Source organism: Chiloscyllium plagiosum, unplaced genomic scaffold (assembly GCF_037043375.1).
Source record: "Chiloscyllium plagiosum isolate Xiang-an unplaced genomic scaffold, Cpla_swu_hap1 HiC_scaffold_48, whole genome shotgun sequence".
Taxonomy (NCBI): domain Eukaryota; kingdom Metazoa; phylum Chordata; class Chondrichthyes; order Orectolobiformes; family Hemiscylliidae; genus Chiloscyllium; species Chiloscyllium plagiosum.
In genome coordinates this window covers 17,070,492-17,093,981 of record NW_028270186.1, presented here as the reverse complement: position 1 = coordinate 17,093,981, position 23,490 = coordinate 17,070,492, and the positions used below count along the sequence as shown (strand labels likewise).

The window sequence follows — 23,490 nt, the reverse complement described above, 5'->3', positions numbered from 1 at the left end:
ACCCCCAGTAGGTGGTGGTAAATACCCCCAGTAGGTGGTGGTAAATACCCCCCAGTAGGTGGCGGTAAATACCCCCCAGTAGGTGGTGGTAAATACCCCCAGTAGGTGGCGGTAAATACCCCCCAGTAGGTGGCGGTAAATACCCCCCAGTAGGTGGTGGTAAATACCCCCAGTAGGTGGTGGTAAATACCCCCCAGTAGGTGGCGGTAAATACCCCCCAGTAGGTGGCGGTAAATACCCCCCAGTAGGTGGTGGTAAATACCCCCAGTAGGTGGCGGTAAATACCCCCCAGTAGGTGGCGGTAAATACCCCCCAGTAGGTGGTGGTAAATACCCCCAGTAGGTGGCGGTAAATACCCCCCAGTAGGTGGCGGTAAATACCCCCCAGTAGGTGGCGGTAAATACCCCCCAGTAGGTGGTGGTAAATACCCCCAGTAGGTGGCGGTAAATACCCCCCAGTAGGTGGTGGTAAATACCCCCAGTAGGTGGCGGTAAATACCCCCAGTAGGTGGCGGTAAATACCCCTCAGTAGGTGGTGGTAAATACCCCCCAGTAGGTGGCGGTAAATACCCCCCAGTAGGTGGCGGTAAATACCCCTCAGTAGGTGGTGGTAAATACCCCCAGTAGGTGGCGGTAAATACCCCCAGTAGGTGGCGGTAAATACCCCCCAGTAGGTGGCGGTAAATACCCCTCAGTAGGTGGCGGTAAATACCCCCAGTAGGTGGTGGTAAATACCCCTCAGTAGGTGGCGGTAAATACCCCCAGTAGGTGGCGGTAAATACCCCCCAGTAGGGGGTCAGTAAATACCCCACCCCCAGGATGATGTAACACCTCCTTCCCTCCACCAGGGGACCGGAAGTGTTGCTCCACTAATCTGTGATGAAGCCTCCCATTCGCCGGGAGGGGGCAGTAAGGATGCCATGCAGCAGTCTGTAATACAACCTCCCGTCCAGCAGGGAGCAGTAAACGCCGCAGCTGCCGGCTGTAAACAAACCGCCCCTTCCGGCGGAGTGGATGAAAGACGCGGGACAACTAGGCTGTAGTAAAACCTCCCGTCCAGCAGGGGCAGTAACGAGCGACAACGGCGTGGGTGGGTCAAAAACGGCTCTTCATCCCAAATGGGCAGGACACTTGACAGACCCCGCCACTGATTGGTCAATGGAGCGACAAGGTAAAACATCCATTGGTGCGAGCTGCCGTCTGTCAATATACGTCACGAGAAATGGCTTAATTTGATTGGTTAAGAAAGGAAGCAGGCGGCACACTATTGGGGGAGATGACAAACGATCGGGCGAGTGACACGGGTCCTTCCCATTCCGACTCAGTCCCCGCCCACATGGGACAGACCCAGGTGCTGATTGGTGGGGGCGGCTGTCAGTCCGGACGGGACAGGGGGGGAGCGGGAAGCGGGTTTCCGTTTCCGGTGGCGGCCGGCCGCGGCGGGGATGAGGCGGGTGACGCTGTTTGTCAACGGGAGTCACCGGGACGGCAAGGTGAGGAGGGGCCGAGCGGCCGCAGGGTCAGACTGCCCCCCTCCCCCTGTGTCTGGGCCCTCACTGTGCCCCCTCCCTCCCTCTGGGTAATACTGACTGTCCCCCTGTGTCTGGGTCCTCACTGTGCCCCCTCCCTCCCTCTGGGTAATACCGACTGTCCCCCTGTGTCTGGGCCCTCACTGTGCCCCCTCCCTCCCTCTGGGTAATACTGACTGTCCCCCTGTGTCTGGGTCCTCACTGTGCTCCCTCCCTCCCTCTGGGTAATACCGACTGTCCCCCTGTGTCTGGGCCCTCACTGTGCCCCCTCCCTCCCTCTGGGTAATACTGACTGTCCCCCTGTGTCTGGGCCCTCACTGTGCCCCCTCCCTCCCTCTGGGTAATACTGACTGTCCCCCTGTGTCTGGGTCCTCACTGTGCCCCCTCCCTCCCTCTGGGTAATACTGACTGTCCCCCCTGTGTCTGGGCCCTCACTGTGCACCCTCCCTCTGGGTAATACTGACTGTCCCCCTGTGTCTGGGTCCTCACTGTGTCCCCTCCCTCTGGGTAATACTGACTGTCCCCCTGTGTCTGGGTCCTCACTGTGTCCCCTCCCTCTGGGTAATACTGACTGTCCCCCTGTGTCTGGGCCCTCACTGTGCCCCCTCCCTCTGGGTAATACTGACTGTCCCCCTGTGTCTGGGCCCTCACTGTGCCCCCTCCCTCTGGGTAATACTGACTGTCCCCCCTGTGTCTGGGCCCTCACTGTGCCCCCTCCCTCCCTCTGGGTAATACTGACTGTCCCCCTGTGTCTGGGCCCTCACTGTGCCCCCTCCCTCTGGGTAATACTGACTGTCCCCCTGTGTCTGGGTCCTCACTGTGCCCCCTCCCTCCCTCTGGGTAATACTGACTGTCCCCCTGTGTCTGGGTCCTCACTGTGCCCCCTCCCTCCCTCTGGGTAATACTGACTGTCCCCCTGTGTCTGGGCCCTCACTGTGCCCCCTCCCTCCCTCTGGGTAATACTGACTGTCCCCCTGTGTCTGGGCCCTCACTGTGCCCCCTCCCTCCCTCTGGGTAATACTGACTGTCCCCCTGTGTCTGGGCCCTCACTGTGCCCCCTCCCTCCCTCTGGGTAATACTGACTGTCCCCCTGTGTCTGGGCCCTCACTGTGCCCCCTCCCTCTGGGTAATACTGACTGTCCCCCTGTGTCTGGGCCCTCACTGTGCCCCCTCCCTCTGGGTAATACTGACTGTCCCCCTGTGTCTGGGTCCTCACTGTGCCCCCTCCCTCCCTCTGGGTAATACTGACTGTCCCCCTGTGTCTGGGCCCTCACTGTGCCCCCTCCCTCCCTCTGGGTAATACTGACTGTCCCCCTGTGTCTGGGCCCTCACTGTGCCCCCTCCCTCTGGGTAATACTGACTGTCCCCCTGTGTCTGGGCCCTCACTGTGCCCCCTCCCTCTGGGTAATACTGACTGTCCCCCTGTGTCTGGGTCCTCACTGTGCCCCCTCCCTCCCTCTGGGTAATACTGACTGTCCCCCTGTGTCTGGGCCCTCACTGTGCCCCCTCCCTCCCTCTGGGTAATACTGACTGTCCCCCTGTGTCTGGGCCCTCACTGTGCCCCCTCCCTCTGGGTAATACTGACTGTCCCCCTGTGTCTGGGCCCTCACTGTGCCCCCTCCCTCTGGGTAATACTGACTGTCCCCCTGTGTCTGGGTCCTCACTGTGCCCCCTCCCTCCCTCTGGGTAATACTGACTGTCCCCCTGTGTCTGGGCCCTCACTGTGCCCCCTCCCTCTGGGTAATACTGACTGTCCCCCTGTGTCTGGGCCCTCACTGTGCCCCCTCCCTCTGGGTAATACTGACTGTCCCCCTGTGTCTGGGTCCTCACTGTGCCCCCTCCCTCCCTCTGGGTAATACTGACTGTCCCCCTGTGTCTGGGTCCTCACTGTGCCCCCTCCCTCCCTCTGGGTAATACTGACTGTCCCCCTGTGTCTGGGTCCTCACTGTGCCCCCTCCCTCCCTCTGGGTAATACTGACTGTCCCCCTGTGTCTGGGTCCTCACTGTGCCCCCTCCCTCTGGGTAATACTGACTGTCCCCCTGTGTCTGGGCCCTCACTGTGCCCCCTCCCTCTGGGTAATACTGACTGTCCCCCTGTGTCTGGACCCTCACTGTGCCCCCTGTGTCTGGACCCTCACTGTGCCCCCTCCCTCCCTCTGGGTAATACTGACTGTCCCCCTGTGTCTGGGCCCTCACTGTGCCCCCTCCCTCTGGGTAATACTGACTGTCCCCCTGTGTCTGGGCCCTCACTGTGCCCCCTCCCTCCCTCTGGGTAATACTGACTGTCCCCCTGTGTCTGGGCCCTCACTGTGCCCCCTCCCTCTGGGTAATACTGACTGTCCCCCTGTGTCTGGGCCCTCACTGTGCCCCCTCTTTCCCTCTGGGTAATACTGACTGTCCCCCTGTGTCTGGGCCCTCACTGTGCCCCCTCCCTCTGGGTAATACTGACTGTCCCCCTGTGTCTGGGTCCTCACTGTGCCCCCTCCCTCTGGGTAATACTGACTGTCCCCCTGTGTCTGGGCCCTCACTGTGCCCCCTCCCTCCCTCTGGGTAATACTGACTGTCCCCCTGTGTCTGGGTCCTCACTGTGCCCCCTCCCTCTGGGTAATACTGCCTGTCCCCCTGTGTCTGGGCCCTCACTGTGCCCCCTCCCTCCCTCTCTCTGGGTAATACTGACTGTCCCCCTGTGTCTGGGCCCTCACTGTGCTCCCTCCCTCCCTCTGGGTAATACTGACTGTCCCCCTGTGTCTGGGTCCTCACTGTGCCCCCTCCCTCCCTCCCTCTGGGTAATACTGACTGTCCCCCTGTGTCTGGGTCCTCACTGTGCCCCCTCCCTCCCTCTGGGTAATACTGACTGTCCCCCTGTGTCTGGGCCCTCACTGTGCTCCCTCCCTCCCTCTGGGTAATACTGACTGTCCCCCTGTGTCTGGGCCCTCACTGTGCCCCCTCCCTCCCTCTCTCTGGGTAATACTGACTGTCCCCCTGTGTCTGGGTCCTCACTGTGCCCCCTCCCTCTGGGTAATACTGACTGTCCCCCTGTGTCTGGGCCCTCACTGTGCTCCCTCCCTCCCTCTGGGTAATACTGACTGTCCCCCTGTGTCTGGACCCTCACTGTGCTCCCTCCCTCTGGGTAATACTGACTGTCCCCCCTGTGTCTGGGCCCTCACTGTGCCCCCTCCCTCCCTCTCTCTGGGTAATACTGACTGTCCCCCTGTGTCTGGGCCCTCACTGTGCTCCCTCCCTCTGGGTAATACTGACTGTCCCCCTGTGTCTGGACCCTCACTGTGCCCCCTCCCTCTGGGTAATACTGACTGTCCCCCTGTGTCTGGACCCTCACTGTGCTCCCTCCCTCCCTCTGGGTAATACTGACTGTCCCCCTGTGTCTGGGCCCTCACTGTGCTCCCTCCCTCCCTCTGGGTAATACTGACTGTCCCCCTGTGTCTGGACCCTCACTGTGCTCCCTCCCTCCCTCTGGGTAATACTGACTGTCCCCCTGTGTCTGGGCCCTCACTGTGCCCCCTCCCTCCCTCTGGGTAATACTGACTGTCCCCCTGTGTCTGGGCCCTCACTGTGCTCCCTCCCTCCCTCTGGGTAATACTGACTGTCCCCCTGTGTCTGGGCCCTCACTGTGCTCCCTCCCTCCCTCTGGGTAATACTGACTGTCCCCCTGTGTCTGGACCCTCACTGTGCTCCCTCCCTCCCTCTGGGTAATACTGACTGTCCCCCTGTGTCTGGGTCCTCACTGTGCTCCCTCCCTCCCTCTGGGTAATACTGACTGTCCCCCTGTGTCTGGACCCTCACTGTGCTCCCTCCCTCCCTCTGGGTAATACTGACTGTCCCCCTGTGTCTGGGTCCTCACTGTGCCCCCTCCCTCTGGGTAATACTGACTGTCCCCCCTGTGTCTGGGTCCTCACTGTGCCCCCTCCCTCCCTCTGGGTAATACTGACTGTCCCCCTGTGTCTGGGCCCTCACTGTGCTCCCTCCCTCTGGGTAATACTGACTGTCCCCCTGTGTCTGGGTCCTCACTGTGCCCCCTCCCTCTGGGTAATACTGACTGTCCCCCTGTGTCTGGGCCCTCACTGTGCCCCCTCCCTCCCTCTGGGTAATACTGACTGCCCCCCTGTGTCTGGGCCCTCACTGTGCCCCCTCCCTCTGGGTAATACTGACTGTCCCCCCTGTGTCTGGGTCCTCACTGTGCCCCCTCCCTCCCTCTGGGTAATACTGACTGTCCCCCTGTGTCTGGGTCCTCACTGTGCCCCCTCCCTCTGGGTAATACTGACTGTCCCCCTGTGTCTGGGTCCTCACTGTGCCCCCTCCCTCTGGGTAATACTGACTGTCCCCCTGTGTCTGGACCCTCACTGTGCCCCCTCCCTCTGGGTAATACTGACTGTCCCCCTGTGTCTGGGCCCTCACTGTGCTCCCTCCCTCTGGGTAATACTGACTGTCCCCCTGTGTCTGGACCCTCACTGTGCTCCCTCCCTCCCTCTGGGTAATACTGACTGTCCCCCTGTGTCTGGGCCCTCACTGTGCTCCCTCCCTCCCTCTGGGTAATACTGACTGTCCCCCTGTCTGGGCCCTCACTGTGTCCCCTCCCTCTGGGTAATACTGACTGTCCCCCTGTGTCTGGGTCCTCACTGTGCCCCCTCCCTCTGGGTAATACTGACTGTCCTCCTGTGTCTGGGCCCTCACTGTGCCCCCTCCCTCCCTCCCTCTGGGTAATACTGACTGTCCCCCTGTGTCTGGGCCCTCACTGTGCTCCCTCCCTCTGGGTAATACTGACTGTCCCCCTGTGTCTGGGTCCTCACTGTGCTCCCTCCCTCTGGGTAATACTGACTGTCCCCCTGTGTCTGGGTCCTCACTGTGCCCCCTCCCTCCCTCTGGGTAATACTGACTGTCCCCCTGTGTCTGGGCCCTCACTGTGCCCCCTCCCTCTGGGTAATACTGACTGTCCCCCTGTGTCTGGGCCCTCACTGTGCCCCCTCCCTCCCTCCCTCTGGGTAATACTGACTGTCCCCCTGTGTCTGGGCCCTCACTGTGTCCCCTCCCTCTGGGTAATACTGACTGTCCCCCCCCCGTGTCTGGGCCCTCACTGTGCCCCCTCCCTCTGGGTAATACTGACTGTCCCCCTGTGTCTGGGCCCTCACTGTGCCCCCTCCCTCTGGGTAATACTGACTGTCCCCCTGTGTCTGGGTCCTCACTGTGTCCCCTCCCTCTGGGTAATACTGACTGTCCCCCTGTGTCTGGGTCCTCACTGTGTCCCCTCCCTCTGGGTAATACTGACTGTCCCCCTGTGTCTGGGCCCTCACTGTGCCCCCTCCCTCTGGGTAATACTGACTGTCCCCCTGTGTCTGGGCCCTCACTGTGCCCCCTCCCTCTGGGTAATACTGACTGTCCCCCTGTGTCTGGGTCCTCACTGTGTCCCCTCCCTCTGGGTAATACTGACTGTCCCCCTGTGTCTGGGCCCTCACTGTGCCCCCTCCCTCCCTCCCTCTGGGTAATACTGACTGTCCCCCTGTGTCTGGGTCCTCACTGTGCCCCCTCCCTCTGGGTAATACTGACTGTCCCCCTGTGTCTGGGCCCTCACTGTGCCCCCTCCCTCCCTCTGGGTAATACTGACTGTCCCCCTGTGTCTGGGTCCTCACTGTGTCCCCTCCCTCTGGGTAATACTGACTGTCCCCCTGTGTCTGGGCCCTCACTGTGCCCCCTCCCTCTGGGTAATACTGACTGTCCCCCTGTGTCTGGGCCCTCACTGTGCCCCCTCCCTCCCTCTGGGTAATACTGACTGTCCCCCTGTGTCTGGGCCCTCACTGTGCCCCCTCCCTCCCTCTGGGTAATACTGACTGTCCCCCTGTGTCTGGGCCCTCACTGTGCCCCCTCCCTCCCTCCGGGTAATACTGACTGTCCCCCTGTGTCTGGGGCCCTCACTGTGCTCCCTCCCTCCCTCTGGGTAATACTGACTGTCCCCCTGTGTCTGGGCCCTCACTGTGCTCCCTCCCTCCCTCTGGGTAATACTGACTGTCCCCCTGTGTCTGGGCCCTCACTGTGCCCCCTCCCTCTGGGTAATACTGACTGTCCCCCTGTGTCTGGGCCCTCACTGTGCCCCCCTCCCTCCCTCTGGGTAATACTGACTGTCTCCCTGTGTCTGGGTCCTCACTGTGCCCCCTCCCTCCCTCCCTCTGGGTAATACTGACTGTCCCCCCTGTGTCTGGGCCCTCACTGTGCCCCCTCCCTCCCTCCCTCCCTCCCTCCCTCCCTCCCTCTGGGTAATACTGACTGTCCCCCTGTGTCTGGGCCCTCACTGTGCCCCCTCCCTCTGGGTAATACTGACTGTCCCCCTGTGTCTGGGCCCTCACTGTGCCCCCTCCCTCTGGGTAATACTGACTGTCCCCCTGTGTCTGGGCCCTCACTGTGCTCCCTCCCTCCCTCTGGGTAATACTGACTGTCCCCCTGTGTCTGGGCCCTCACTGTGCTCCCTCCCTCCCTCTGGGTAATACTGACTGTCCCCCTGTGTCTGGGCCCTCACTGTGCCCCCTCCCTCTGGGTAATACTGACTGTCCCCCTGTGTCTGGGCCCTCACTGTGCCCCCTCCCTCCCTCTGGGTAATACTGACTGTCCCCCCTGTGTCTGGGCCCTCACTGTGCCCCCTCCCTCCCTCCCTCCCTCTGGGTAATACTGACTGTCCCCCTGTGTCTGGGTCCTCACTGTGCCCCCTCCCTCCCTCTGGGTAATACTGACTGTCCCCCTGTGTCTGGGTCCTCACTGTGCCCCCTCCCTCTGGGTAATACTGACTGTCCCCCTGTGTCTGGGTCCTCACTGTGCCCCCTCCCTCTGGGTAATACTGACTGTCCCCCTGTGTCTGGGCCCTCATTGTGCCCCCTCCCTCTGGGTAATACTGACTGCCCCCCCTGTGTCTGGGCCCTCACTGTGCCCCCTCCCTCCCTCCCTCCCTCTGGGTAATACTGACTGTCCCCCTGTGTCTGGGTCCTCACTGTGCCCCCTCCCTCCCTCTGGGTAATACTGACTGTCCCCCTGTGTCTGGGTCCTCACTGTGCCCCCTCCCTCTGGGTAATACTGACTGTCCCCCTGTGTCTGGGTCCTCACTGTGCCCCCTCCCTCTGGGTAATACTGACTGTCCCCCTGTGTCTGGGCCCTCATTGTGCCCCCTCCCTCTGGGTAATACTGACTGCCCCCCCTGTGTCTGGGCCCTCACTGTGCCCCCTCCCTCTGGGTAATACTGACTGTCCCCCTGTGTCTGGGCCCTCACTGTGCTCCCTCCCTCCCTCTGGGTAATACTGACTGTCCCCCTGTGTCTGGGCTCTCACTGTGCCCCCTCCCTCTGGGTAATACTGACTGTCCCCCTGTGTCTGGGTCCTCACTGTGCACCCTCCCTCTGGGTAATACTGACTGCCCCCCCTGTGTCTGGGCCCTCACTGTGCCCCCTCCCTCTGGGTAATACTGACTGTCCCCCTGTGTCTGGGCCCTCACTGTGCTCCCTCCCTCCCTCTGGGTAATACTGACTGCCCCCCCTGTGTCTGGGCCCTCACTGTGCCCCCTCCCTCTGGGTAATACTGACTGTCCCCCTGTGTCTGGGCCCTCACTGTGCTCCCTCCCTCCCTCTGGGTAATACTGACTGTCCCCCTGTGTCTGGGCCCTCACTGTGCCCCCTCCCTCTGGGTAATACTGACTGTCCCCCTGTGTCTGGGCCCTCACTGTGCCCCCTCCCTCCCTCTGGGTAATACTGACTGTCCCCCTGTGTCTGGGCCCTCACTGTGCTCCCTCCCTCCCTCTGGGTAATACTGACTGTCCCCCTGTGTCTGGGCCCTCACTGTGCCCCCTCCCTCCCTCTGGGTAATACCGACTGTCCCCCTGTGTCTGGGTCCTCACTGTGCTCCCTCCCTCTGGGTAATACTGACTGTCCCCCTGTGTCTGGGCCCTCACTGTGCTCCCTCCCTCTGGGTAATACTGGCTGTCCCCCTGTGTCTGGGTCCTCACTGTGCACCCTCCCTCCCTCCCTCTGGGTAATACTGACTGTCCCCCTGTGTCTGGGCCCTCACTGTGCCCCCTCCCTCCCTCTGGGTAATACTGACTGTCCCCCCTGTGTCTGGGCCCTCACTGTGCCCCCTCCCTCCCTCTGGGTAATACTGACTGTCCCCCCTGTGTCTGGGCCCTCACTGTGCCCCCTCCCTCTGGGTAATACTGACTGTCCCCCCCTGTGTCTGGGCCCTCACTGTGCCCCCTCCCTCCCTCTGGGTAATACTGACTGTCCCCCCTGTGTCTGGGTCCTCACTGTGCCCCCTCCCTCTCTCTGGGTAATACTGACTGTCCCCCTGTGTCTGAGTCCTCACTGTGCCCCCTCCCTCTGGGTAATACTGACTGTCCCCCTGTGTCTGGGCCCTCACAGTGCCCCCTCCCTCCCTCCCTCCCTCCCTCCCTCTGGGTAATACTGACTGTCCCCCTGTGTCTGGGCCCTCACTGTGCCCCCTCCCTCCCTCTGGGTAATACTGACTGTCCCCCTGTGTCTGGGTCCTCACTGTGCCCCCTCCCTCCCTCTGGGTAATACTGACTGTCCCCCCTGTGTCTGGGCCCTCACTGTGCCCCCTCCCTCTGGGTAATACTGACTGTCCCCCTGTGTCTGGGTCCTCACTGTGCCCCCTCCCTCTGGGTAATACTGACTGTCCCCCTGTGTCTGGGTCCTCACTGTGCCCCCTCCCTCTGGGTAATACTGACTGTCCCCCTGTGTCTGGGTCCTCACAGTCCCCCTGTGTCTGGGTCCTCACTGACCCTCTGTGTCTGGGCCCTCACTGTGCCCCCTCCCTCTGGGTAATACTGACTGTCCCCCTGTGTCTGGGTCCTCACTGTGCCCCCTCCCTCCCTCTGGGGAATACTGACTGTCCCCCCTGTGTCTGGGTCCTCACTGTGCCCCCTGTGTCTGGGTCCTCACTGTGCCCCCTCCCTCCCTCCCTCTGGGTAATACTGACTGTCCCCCCTGTGTCTGGGTCCTCACTGTGCCCCCTCCCTCTGGGTAATACTGACTGTCCCCCTGTGTCTGGGTCCTCACTGTGCCCCCTCCCTCTGGGTAATACTGACTGTCCCCCTGTGTCTGGGCCCTCACTGTGCCCCCTCCCTCTGGGTAATACTGACTGTCCCCCTGTGTCTGGGTCCTCACTGTGCCCCCTCCGTCCCTCTGGGTAATACTGACTGTCCCCCAAGTGTCTGGGTCCTCACTGTGCTCCCTCCCTCTGGGTAATACTGACTGTCCCCCCTGTGTCTGGGCCCTCACTGTGCCCCCTCCCTCCCTCTGGGTAATACTGACTGTCCCCCCTGTGTCTGGGCCCTCACTGTGCCCCCTCCCTCCCTCTGGGTAATACTGACTGTCCCCCTGTGTCTGGGTCCTCACTGTGCCCCCTCCCTCCCTCTGGGTAATACTGACTGTCCCCCTGTGTCTGGGCCCTCACTGTGCCCCCTCCCTCTGGGTAATACTGACTGTCCCCCTGTGTCTGGGTCCTCACTGTGCCCCCTCCGTCCCTCTGCGTAATACTGACTGTCCCCCCTGTGTCTGGGTCCTCACTGTGCTCCCTCCCTCTGGGTAATACTGACTGTCCCCCCTGTGTCTGGGCCCTCACTGTGCCCCCTCCCTCCCTCTGGGTAATACTGACTGTCCCCCCTGTGTCTGGGCCCTCACTGTGCCCCCTCCCTCCCTCTGGGTAATACTGACTGTCCCCCTGTGTCTGGGTCCTCACTGTGCCCCCTCCCTCTGGGTAATACTGACTGTCCCCCCTGTGTCTGGGCCCTCACTGTGCCCCCTCCCTCTGGGTAATACTGACTGTCCCCCTGTGTCTGGGTCCTCACTGTGCCCCCTCCCTCTGGGTAATACTGACTGTCCCCCTGTGTCTGGGCCCTCACTGTGCTCCCTCCCTCTGGGTAATACTGACTGTCCCCCTGTGTCTGGGCCCTCACTGTGCTCCCTCCCTCTGGGTAATACTGACTGTCCCCCTGTGTCTGGGCCCTCACTGTGCTCCCTCCCTCTGGGTCATACTGACTGTCCCCCTGTGTCTGGGCCCTCACTGTGCTCCCTCCCTCCCTCTGGGTAATACTGACTGTCCCCCTGTGTCTGGGCCCTCACTGTGCCCCCTCCCTCTGGGTAATACTGACTGTCCCCCTGTGTCTGGGTCCTCACTGTGCACCCTCCCTCTGGGTAATACTGACTGTCCCCCTGTGTCTGGGCCCTCACTGTGCCCCCTCCCTCCCTCTGGGTAATACTGACTGTCCCCCTGTGTCTGGGCCCTCACTGTGCCCCCTCCCTCTGGGTAATACTGACTGTCCCCCTGTGTCTGGGTCCTCACTGTGCACCCTCCCTCTGGGTAATACTGACTGTCCCCCTGTGTCTGGGCCCTCACTGTGCCCCCTCCCTCCCTCCCTCCCTCTGGGTAATACTGACTGTCCCCCTGTGTCTGGGCCCTCACTGTGCCCCCTCCCTCCCTCTGGGTAATACCGACTGTCCCCCTGTGTCTGGGTCCTCACTGTGCTCCCTCCCTCTGGGTAATACTGACTGTCCCCCTGTGTCTGGGCCCTCACTGTGATCCCTCCCTCTGGGTAATACTGACTGTCCCCCTGTGTCTGGGTCCTCACTGTGCTCCCTCCCTCTGGGTAATACTGACTGTCCCCCTGTGTCTGGGCCCTCACTGTGCTCCCTCCCTCTGGGTAATACTGGCTGTCCCCCTGTGTCTGGGTCCTCACTGTGCACCCTCCCTCCCTCCCTCTGGGTAATACTGACTGTCCCCCTGTGTCTGGGCCCTCACTGTGCCCCCTCCCTCCCTCTGGGTAATACTGACTGTCCCCCCTGTGTCTGGGCCCTCACTGTGCCCCCTCCCTCCCTCTGGGTAATACTGACTGTCCCCCCTGTGTCTGGGCCCTCACTGTGCCCCCTCCCTCTGGGTAATACTGACTGTCCCCCCCTGTGTCTGGGCCCTCACTGTGCCCCCTCCCTCCCTCTGGGTAATACTGACTGTCCCCCCTGTGTCTGGGTCCTCACTGTGCCCCCTCCCTCTCTCTGGGTAATACTGACTGTCCCCCTGTGTCTGAGTCCTCACTGTGCCCCCTCCCTCTGTGTAATACTGACTGTCCCCCTGTGTCTGGGCCCTCACTGTGCCCCCTCCCTCCCTCCCTCCCTCCCTCCCTCTGGGTAATACTGACTGTCCCCCTGTGTCTGGGCCCTCACTATGCCCCCTCCCTCTGGGTAATACTGACTGTCCCCCTGTGTCTGGGCCCTCACTGTGCCCCCCTCCCTCCCTCTGGGTAATACTGACTGTCCCCCTGTGTCTGGGCCCTCACTGTGCCCCCCTCCCTCCCTCTGGGTAATACTGACTGTCCCCCTGTGTCTGGGCCCTCACTGTGCCCCCCTCCCTACCTCTGGGTAATACTGACTGTCCCCCTGTGTCTGGGCCCTCACTGTGCCCCCTCCCTCCCTCTGGGTAATACTGACTGTCCTCCTGTGTCTGGGCCCTCACTGTGCCCCCTCCCTCCCTCTGGGTAATACTGACTGCCCCCCTGTGTCTGGGCCCTCACTGTGTCCCCTCCCTCTGGGTAATACTGACTGTCCCCCTGTGTCTGGGTCCTCACTGTGCCCCCTCCCTCTGGGTAATACTGACTGTCCCCCTGTGTCTGGGCCCTCACTGTGCCCCCTCCCTCCCTCTGGGTAATACTGACTGTCCCCCTGTGTCTGGGTCCTCACTGTGCCCCCTCCCTCCCTCTGGGTAATACTGACTGTCCCCCTGTGTCTGGGTCCTCACTGTGCCCCCTCCCTCTGGGTAATACTGACTGTCCCCCTGTGCCTGGGTCCTCACTGTGCCCCCTCCCTCTGGGTAATACTGACTGTCCCCCTGTGTCTGGGTCCTCACTGTGCCCCCTCCCTCCCTCCCTCTGCGTAATACTGACTGTCCCCCCTGTGTCTGGGCCCTCACTGTGCCTCCTTCCCCTCTCTGCGACCCCCCCTTCACCTCTCCGCGACCCCCCCCCCCTTACCCCCCCTTTCCGCACGTGTCTCTGTCTCTCACTCATGTGTGGTTTTCCTGGCAGGTCGTCGCGGTGTATGGAGCTCTCTCCGACCTGTTGTCAGTTGCCAGCAATAAGCTCAGTATCAAAGCGTCTCACCTCTACAATGGCAAGGGTGGTCTCATCGATGACATCGCTCTCATCCGGTGCGTCCCCCTCTCTCTCTTCCCTTTCTCTCTGGTGGAGCCTGTTGGTTTCCCAGTCTTTCCCTCCCTCCCACCCGGGCTGCCGTTCCCGGCGCTGTGATTTGGGGCAGGTTAACACTTCCTCCAAAATTCCCCCCACCCCTCTGTGTTAAATCTCGTCTCCCTCCTCCCTCTGTGCGCGGTCAGTTGCTGCCAGTTGATGTTGACCGACGCAGTTTCTTGGATCCTGGCTCTATCTCGGAGCAGGGGCTACTCCAATGCAGAAGCCGGGCCAGTCGCTGAGGGGAGGGGGGTTAGGCCAGAGATGCCGGGGTGAAGTGGCTGTCCAGTTCAACCCGTGCCCGCCTGCTGCGCCCGCCGCCTCGCAGAGCGACAGGCTCCGGAGGACGGGGAAGTGTCCATCTAAATGCAGCGAGCTGTTGGCTCATTCAGCCTGCCTGACCGCAGGTCGGGGAGGTGAAAGTTCAGCCCCCTGCCGATGTTGGCCTGTGATTGGTCAGATGAGTTCGCGGAAGTTTGCGAGATGAGAGTTACTGATCCTTTGCACGTTTCTCTTTGACCAGAGATGACGACGTACTGTACGTATCCGAAGGCGAGCCCTTCATAGGTGGGTATGCGATACCGAGTCTCCTCCCTTCCAACGTTTCTGCAAAGTCTCTTTTTTTTAAGTTTCCGAATTGAATCGATCGTTGCCCTGAGCGACACGCGCAGAATTGGAGTGTCACGTTCCTGCGTAACCCTTGCTTAGCGGGCACCTCTCATCTCTGCCATAAATCGGCTCCAGGCCTGTTGGGGAGTCAGCGTCGCTGCGTCCTCTCAGTGAGGAGCTGTGTTCGTGGGGTGGTGTTCAGCTCAGCCGTGGCTTTCCCCTGGACAACCAGGAGACGCTGCTGAGAAGGGAGGGCAGGGTTTCTGGCCTGACCTGTCATGGTGGCTGGCGGGGGGAGGGGGTGGAAGGGGGCTTCACGGTGGGGGGGGGGGTCGTCATCGTATTGTTGAAGGTGCGAGAGGACTGCGAGTCACCGTGGCATGGCGACCGGTGGAGAAATTGGTTCAGGACATTGATTTGTTCCCCCTCCTCTCTCTCTCTCCTTTTTTTTCTCCCTTCCCCCCCCCCCCCCCCCCACTGACTCCGGGCAGACCCAGAGGGACAGCAGAAAAGCTCAGAGACCAAATCAGGCACGTGTGCTGACTGGATAACACTAAATGTTGGAGGGCAGTATTTCACCACCACACGGTAGGGATGTTCAGCCGGCGGGCAGGGCAGGGCCTGGTTAGTGTGCCCACGGGTACCTTGTGCGTCTCAGCCCGGATTCCCCTGGTTGCTGGCACCCAGTCAGATTTGAAAATGTCACCGGCATAGTCTGTGCCCGTTTTCAAATACTGCCGTCCCCTCCTTCAAAGTACGGTCACTTGAGTCACCTCGCTATCCGTCGACATTACAGCCCTGTGCTGTCCCTGTCCTGGGGGTGTTTGATGGGGGACTGTGTAGAGAGAGCTTTACTCTGTATCTAACCCCGTGCTGTCCCTGTCCTGGGGGTGTTTGATGGGGGACTGTGTAGAGAGAGCTTTACTCTGTATCTAACCCTGTGCTGTCCCTGTCCTGGGAGTGTTTGATGGGGGAACCGTGTAGAGGGAGCTTTACTCTGTATCTAACCCTGTGCTGTCCCTGTCCTGGGAGTGTTTGATGGGGGGACAGTGTAGAGAGAGCTTTACTCTGTATCTAACCCTGTGCTGTCCCTGTCCTGGGAGTGTTTGATGGGGGAACCGTGTAGAGGGAGCTTTACTCTGTATCTAACCCTGTGCTGTCCCTGTCCTGGGAGTGTTTGATGGGGGAACAGTGTAGAGAGAGCTTTACTCTGTATCTAACCCCATGCTGTCCCTGTCCTGGGAGTGTTTGATGGGGGAACAGTGTAGAGGGAGCTTTACTCTGTATCTAACCCCGTGCTGTCCCTGTCCTGGGGAGTGTTTGATGGGGGGGGGACAGTGTAGAGGGAGCTTTATTCTGTATCTAACCCCATGCTGTCCCTGTCCTGGGAGTGTTTGATGGGGGACAGTGTAGAGAGAAGCTTTACTCTGTATCTAACCCCGTGCTGTCCCTGTCCTGGGAGTGTTTGATGGGGGGACAGTGTAGAGAGAGCTTTACTCTGTATCTAACCCCGTGCTGTCCCTGTCCTGGGAGTGTTTGATGGGGGAATAGTGTAGAGGGAGCTTTACTCTGTATCTAACCCCGTGCTGTCCCTGTCCTGGGAGTGTTTGATGGGGGACTGTGTAGAGGGAGCTTTACTCTGTATCTAACCCCGTGCTGTCCCTGTCCTGGGGAGTGTTGGCTGAGGGAGCTTCACTCCCTGTCCCAGTAGTTTCCAGCAGGTCTGGTGTGTCTGACGCCTTGTGGAGCAGCCCCAGGCTGGCTGCATTGGTTTGGCCGCCCTGGACACTAACGTTGCGATGGATGTCTTGTCTTCCGCAGGAGCACTTTAGTAAATAAGGAGCCAGAGAGTATGCTTGCTCACATGTTCAGTGATAAAGGTGAGTACCCCCGTGTTACTCGGGAGGGGGGGGGAGGGGGGGGGAGGGGTGGGGGGGAAGGTGGGGGCGAAGCTCGCTGGCATGCCGCGGGATAGCCCCACCCCTCTCGTCTCGCACTGACATCCCCCCCCCCCTTAACCATTTTCTCTCCCTTTTGTGTTTGTGTCACTCCTCCGGGCTGCCTGGATCTGCACCAAGATGCCTGGGGCAACAAGAGAGACCACCAGGGGGGCTTCCTCATCGACCGCAGCCCCGAGTACTTCATGCCGATCCTGAACTACCTGCGGCACGGCCAGCTCATCGTCAACAAGGGTCTCAACCTGCTGGGTGAGCTGGGAAACGGGGGCCGGGCACATACAGAGCTCAGTGCTAGGGTTTAACGAGGGGTTGTCCCTGCTGGGTGAGCTGGGAAATGGGGACCGGGAATGGATGGAGCTGTGCGTCATGGTTTAACGAGGGGCTGTCCCTGCTGGGTGAGCTGGGAAACGGGGACCGGGAACGGATGGAGCTCTGCGTCATGGTTTAACGAGGGGCTGTCCCTGCTGGGTGAGCTGGGAAACGGGGGACCGGGAACGGATGGAGCTCTGCGTCATGGTTTAACGAGGGGCTGTCCCTGCTGGGTGAGCTGGGAAATGGGGACCGGGAACGGATGGAGCTCTGCGTCATGGTTTAACGAGGGGCTGTCCCTGCTGGGTGAGCTGGGAAACGGGGGACCGGGAACGGATGGAGCTCTGCGTCATGGTTTAACGAGGGGCTGTCCCTGCTGGGTGAGCTGGGAAACGGGGACCGGGAACGCGCTGGTCACACTGCATTCTCGGGTGGCTTGTCTGTGTCCAAGTGGCGCGAAGAAATAGCCTCATCCTTTTCGATAAAGTAGACCATGGTCACTGTCCAGAGCCTGACCCCACCATCGACAAGGCCCAAGTCAGGAGGGTGTGAGGGAATACTCCCCACTTGCCCTGGATGGAGGGGGCAGCTCCAACAACACTCGAGAAGCTCGACACCATCCAGGGACAGAGCAGCCCCCCGCTCGATTGTCCCCACACCCACAAACCCCCACTCCCTCCACCCCCCGACGCTCAGTAACAGCAGTGGGTACCATCTACAAGACGCACTGCAGCAACTCCCCCAGACTCCTCAGACAGCACCTTCCAAACCCCACGGCCACTTCCATCGGGAAGGACAAGGGGCAGCAGGTACATGGGAACACCCCCCCCCCCCCCCAGCAAGTTCCCCTCCGAGCCCCTCACTGTCCCGACTCGGGAATATATCGGCCGTTCCTTCAGTGTCGCTGGATCAGAATCCTGGGCCTCCCTCCCTGAGGGCGCTGTGTCGGGAGGGTCCCTACACCACACAGGGTTCAAGATGGCGGCTCACCCCCACCTTCTCAAGGGGGCAAATAGGGATGGGCCAACGACGCCCTAGTCCCACAGATGAATGTTTAAAAAATGTATATGAAGCAATCCTTTCAGCGATGGGTTTGTGGCTGACCTCAATCTCGTGGTCGTCTGGTGAATCTATAGAGTGCTGTTAGGGTGAAGGAAGAATTCCTGGAATGCGTCTGTGGCATACCACTGATGAAACAGCCCGAGGGCACGGGTTATGTCAACACCCAAGCAACTGGCACGACGCAGTGGCTGACTGGTTGGCACTGCTGCCTCACGGTGCCAGGGACCTGTGTTCGATTGCTTCCCCCCCCAACCCCAGGTGGCGCGTTCTGCCTGTGTGTGTTTGCTCCGGTTTCCTCCCACAGTTCAAAGATGTCCAGGTTTTTGGGTGGATGTGCCCCCCACTCCCTCCCCCCCCCCCCCCCCCCCCCCCAAACTGTAGTTACCAGGCTGGGTGGATTAGCTGTGGGGGATGCAGGGTTACAGGGCTATAGGGGGCGAGTGGGTGGGCTGCTTGTCAGTGTTGACACGCCAGGCCGAACGGCCTGCTTCAGCACTGTGCAGGGATTGTGTTCTGAAATAATTCTGAGGGAAACAGCAGTGCTAATGTTTTCCACAAGGTCGGGTCGCTCAGTCTGAGCAGGGGCGGATATCTCTGCTGGGCGGTTAAAGGGCTCGTGAGAAGCTCTTGTTGAAATTTACAAGGGCCTCGCTTGTCCCTTGCAGGTGTCCTCGAGGAAGCCAAGTTCTTCGGAATAGACTCGCTAATCGAACAGTTGGAGTTGCTGATTAAGGTAAGGGTTCGGACAACGCCGACTCAGGGGCTGAATGGCTTTTCCGGTGCTTGGAGCTATACCATGCGCGCGCGTGCACACATCTCCGTGTTTGTGTGTGTACACGTACATATTTCGGTATAGCCAGCTCCGAACGCCTAGGATTGAGACGGCTGCCGCTGCAGAGGAGCAGGCCTGTTCCTGATGGGCTGAAGAGCCGCCTCAGTGACCCTTGAACCCGTGGGGGTGGGGGTGGGGGTGATACGCCGCGTCCCGTTGCACAGCAGTCCCCCCGCTGTGACAGGCGCAGGTTGAGCGAGCTAACTCACTTTTTGCCTTGTGCTCCCGTTCCAGAACTCCCTGCCTGCCGAGGACCATTCCCCCATCTCCCGGAAGGAGTTTGTCCGCTTCCTGCTGGCCACGCCCACCAAGTCGGAGCTGCGTTGCCAGGTGACCGGGGAGGGGGCTGTTCCGGCTTTCCGTGACCGGATTTGGGCACCTCTTGGTGTGGGGAGTGGGGTTCCTGGACTGTTGTTGTTTTTTTTCAAATCCTCTCCTGGGGTGTGAACAGGTTTGAGGAGGCGTGCGGGAGGGTTAAGCAGCGGATGTAGATTATGTGGACTTCAGTGGTTTTTCGCATCAGGAGCAGGAGTCGGCCGTCTGACCCCCTTCAAGCCTGCCCCGCCCTTCAACATGGCTGATCTCTCTCATGGACTCAGCTCTTGCCCTCTTCCCGCTTCATTCCTTCACTGTTCCAAAAATGGTCGATCTCAGCGTTAAAAACATTTCCTTGAGGAAGCCTCGACCGCTTCCACTGCATTGCACCGATTCCCAACCCTCTGGGAGAAGAGGTCCCTCCTCAATCTGCTCCCCCCTCCTCATTTGGAGACTATACCCACTTGTCCTATTTTCACCGGTCAGTGGAAACACTCTCTCGACCTCAATCCTGTCTATTCCCTTCACAATTTTATATGTTTCTATTAGATGCCCCCTCATTCTTCAAGTATTGTCCCAGTCTACTCCGTCTCTCCTCATAAACCGAACCCCTCAACTCCGGAATCATCCCCCTCCAGTGCCCGTCCATCCCTTCTCAAATGAGACCAAAACTGCACGCAGTTCTCCAGGTGTGGCCTCACCAGCTCCCTGTGCCATAACCTCCCCTGCTTTTAAACTCCATCCCTCTAGCAATGGAGGACAGAGCTCCATCTGCCTTCCTCATTACCTGCCGTACCTGCAGGCCGTATATCTCTACGGCCAACCTTCCGAGATTCATGCACAAGGACACCCAGGGTCCCTCTGCACAGCACCTTTTGACAAGGGGGACGCATGAAGAGGGGAGTAACTGGGTTTAGAATTCCTCACTGGAGGCTCAGAGCGCTGGCCGAAGGGTGTTTCTGTGATCTGGGTTAAGTGCGGTGTGTCTCCTGGTTGTGGAATGCGTTTCCCCCCCCCCTTCTGCCAGCTAACGTGTCCCATTCCTGTTGTCCACTCCAGGGTCTGAATTTCCGCGGGACCGACCTGTCGCGGCTGGACCTCCGTTACATCAACTTCAAGATGGCCAATCTGAGCAACTGTAACTTGAGTCACGCCAACCTCTGCAGCTCCAACCTGGAGCGGGCAGACCTGTCTGGCGCCACCCTCGACGTGAGTCTCCTTTCTCCCTCTTTCGCAGTTTCACGGACGGAGTGAACGCTCAAAGGGGCAGGTGTGGTGCCAACCGCGCGGGCGGCCTCTCTGTCCCTGGATGGTTCTCGAGTGTGGTTGGAGCTGCCCCCCCCCCCCCCCCCCCCCCCTCCCCATCCAGGGCAAGTGGGGAGTATTCCCTCACACCCTCCTGACTTGGGCCTTGTCGATGGTGGGGGACAGGCTTTGGGGGGAGTCAGGAGGGGAGTTACTCGCTGCAGGATTCCCAGCCTCTGACCTGCTCTTGTAGCCGCTGTGTTTATATGGGGCTGGTCCAGTTCAGTTTCGGGTCAATGGTAACCCCCAGGATGTTGATAGTGGGGGGGGGGGGATTCAGTGACGGTAACACCATTGAACGTCAAGGGGGCGATGGTGAGATTCTCTGAACAATGAATTGCTTATACTGGAATTTATAAGAATCCGGGAGGGATGTCTCATAGTCAGATGCAAAATCCTGATGGGATAGGGCAGGCGAGATGTGGTGAGGGGGGGACGATGTTCCTGACGTTGGGAAAGTTTAGGACTAAGAATAACTGGTAAGCCATTCAGGCCTGAGCTTGGAAAGAATGTCTTCAGTCAGAGTTGTGGCCCTGGTGGAATTCTTTCTCAGAGCTTTCTCTGAGGGCCAGTCCCTTCGCTATATTCAAGAGGGAGATAAATGTGGATAAAGGCGGATAGAGGGAAAGCAGGAGTGCGACCCTGAGATTGCATGATCATCAGGATCATCCACCAATTTTCAATGTCTCTCTCTCTCGCTGGGGATGGCCTGAATACTTTTAGTCCGCCCTGGGAATAAATGCGTGGAGAGAAACAAAATGGGAGGGAGGCAGGCAGTTCGGCCCTTTCAGGCCCCCCCCCCCCTTGCTGCCCCACTCAGGACAAACGTCGATCGCTGACCTCAACATTGCTCTCCCGCCCTGCTCTCCCATTCTCTTTCCCCCACCCCCACCTCCGAGAGACTGCGAAAACAAGTTATTGGGGCAGGTTCAGCAGCGTCTGTGTGGGGGAAGGAGAGAGAGAGAGAGAAAGTGTTAATGTTTCGAGTCCAGGACTTTGTGTCCACCTCCGTCTTAAATCTGCTTACTATTTGGAGCATCTGGAACCCCTCTGATGATACCCCACCTTATCTCAGTCCCAAACCGCTCAGCCACTTTGTCCTGAGAGCGTTCCACCCTATTCCAGTGCACAATGTCATTGTGTCTAACGTGTTGGAGCAGGGCAATAGTACGTACTTGTGCAGTGTTGTTTTCACTGGAGGCCTGTGCGCAGTGGTGTGCCACAAGGTTCGGTGCTGGGTCCACTACCTTATTTTCATTTTATATAAATGACTTGGGTGCGAACGGAGGGGGTGTGGTTAGTCAGTTTGCAGACGACGCCAAAGCTAATGGTGTGGTGGCCAGCGAAGAGGGTTACCTCAGATTACAACAGGATCTGGACCAGATGGGCCAATGGGCTGAGAAGTGGCAGATGGAGTTTAATTCAGATAAATGCGAGGTGCTGCATTTTGGGAAAGCAAATCTTAGCAGGACTTATACACTTAATGGTAAGGTCCTGGGGAGTGTTGCTGAACAAAGAGACCTTGGAGTGCAGGTTCATAGCTCCTTGAAAGTGGAGTCGCAGGTAGATAGGATAGTGAAGGCAGCGTTTGGTATGCTTTCCTTTATTGGTCAGAGTATTGAGTACAGGAGTTGGGAGGTCATGTTGCGGCTGGACAGGTCATTGGTTAGGCCGCTGTTGGAATATTGCGTGCAATTCTGGTCTCCTTCCTATCGGAAAGATGTTGTGAAACTTGAAAGGGTTCAGAAAAGATTTACAAGGATGTTGCCAGGGTTGGAGGATCTGAGCTACAGGGAGAGGCTGAACAGGCTGGGGCTGTTTTCCCTGGAGCGTCGGAGGCTGAGGGGTGACCTTATAGAGGTTTACAAAATTGAGGACGCATGGATAGGGTAAATAGGCAAAGTCTTTTCCCTGGGGTGGGGGAGTCTAGAACTAGAGGGCATAGGTTTAGGGTGAGAGGGGAAAGATATAAAAGGGAGCTAAGGGGCAACTTTTTCACGCAGAGGGTGGTACGTGTATGGAATGAGCTGCCAGAGGAAGTGGTGGAGGCTGGTACAATGACAGCATTTAAAAGGCATCTGGATGGGTATATGAATAGGAAGGGTTTGGAGGGATATGGGCTGGGTGCTGGCAGGTGGGGCTAGATTAGGTTATCTGGTTGGCATGGACGGGTTGGGCCGAAGAGTCTGTTTCCCTGTTGTATGCCTATACATTGCCAGTTTGAAAGCCACTCTCTTCTGCGTGCTGGGGCTTAATGTCTGGGCTCTTCCTTTCTGGTTTGCCAGGGTGCCAACCTCCAGGGGGTGAAGATGCTGTGCTGTAACGCCGAGGGGGCATCGCTGAAGGGCTGCAACTTCGAAGACCCCGCAGGCCTGAAAGCCAACTTGGAGGGTAAGTCGGTTCATCCTCCGCATTTGTGTAGCACCTTCCCGCCCCCCCCACCACCACCACCACCACCAACCTCTGGGTGAAGGTCCCGAGTGTTTCTCGAGCAGAGACGTGACCGCGTTGAAGGAGCCAACAGGGCAGCAACTGTTGGGTGGCACTGTGTCCCCCATTAGAAATGGACACGTCAGACAGTGGCTAAGTGTTGCTCAGGGTAGCCAGGGAGAACCTCCCAGCTTTCCTTGCTGAAGAGATCCGGTTTAATGCCAGGCTGGACAGTTGGAAGGTTATATACAATAAGTGGCTGCACTTCTGGCAGCCCCAATGTTAAACACACAGAACAAAGAACGTTCCAGCACAGGGCCCTTCGGCCCTCCTGCGCCGATCCAGCTCCTCCATCTAAACCCGTCACCTATTCTCTAAGGGTCTGTATCCCTCTGCTGCCTGCCCACTCTGGATACATCTTCAATGACACTATCGTGCCCACCTCTACCACCCTCCACTGGCAACGTGTTCCAGGCACCCACCACCCTCTGCATAAAGAACTTTCCACACAATATCTCCCTTAAACATTTCCCCTCTCGCCTCTCGCCCATGACCCCCAGTAATTGAGTCCCCCCACTCTGGGGAAACAGCCTCCTGCTATCCACCTCTCATGATTTTGTAGACCTCAATTGGGTTTCCCCCTCCGTCATTCTAATGAAAATAATCCTAATCTCCTCAACCTCTCTTCATAGCTAGCGCCCTCCATACCAGGCAGCATCCTGGTGAACCTCCCCTGCACCCTCTCCAAAACGTCCACATCCTTTTGGTAATGTGGCGATCAGAACTGTACACGGTATTCCCAAATGTGGCCGAACCAAAGTCTTATACAACGGTATAAGACTTTGACCTGCCAACTCTTGTACTCAATCGCCCGTCTGATGAAGGAAAGCATGCCGTAACAACTT

The 23,490-nt window shown here is 59.3% G+C and overlaps 1 protein-coding gene across 1 annotated transcript; it reads left to right on the top strand.

Annotated features, from left to right (window-relative positions):
• The first annotated feature begins 1,414 nt into the window (after positions 1-1,414).
• LOC122542983 (BTB/POZ domain-containing protein KCTD9-like) lies at positions 1,415-22,626 on the top strand. Its single transcript, XM_087984304.1, has 10 exons — positions 1,415-1,492; positions 13,604-13,725; positions 14,289-14,332; positions 14,866-14,962; positions 16,196-16,254; positions 16,453-16,581; positions 18,369-18,436; positions 18,770-18,865; positions 19,910-20,059; positions 22,441-22,626. Exons 1-10 carry the CDS (start codon positions 1,445-1,447, stop codon positions 22,624-22,626), a joined length of 999 nt encoding a protein of 332 aa, XP_087840430.1. The 5' UTR covers positions 1,415-1,444.
• The last annotated feature ends 864 nt before the right edge of the window (positions 22,627-23,490 follow it).

Coding starts and splice junctions, on each gene's coding strand:
- LOC122542983 (XM_087984304.1), top strand. CDS start 1,445: ATGAGGCGGGTGACGCTGTTTGTCAACGGGAGTCACCGGGACGGCAAG. Junction 14,963..16,195: donor CAGTATTTCACCACCACACG/GTAGGGATGTTC, acceptor TGTCTTCCGCAG/GAGCACTTTAGTAAATAAGG. Junction 20,060..22,440: donor TGTCTGGCGCCACCCTCGAC/GTGAGTCTCCTT, acceptor CTGGTTTGCCAG/GGTGCCAACCTCCAGGGGGT.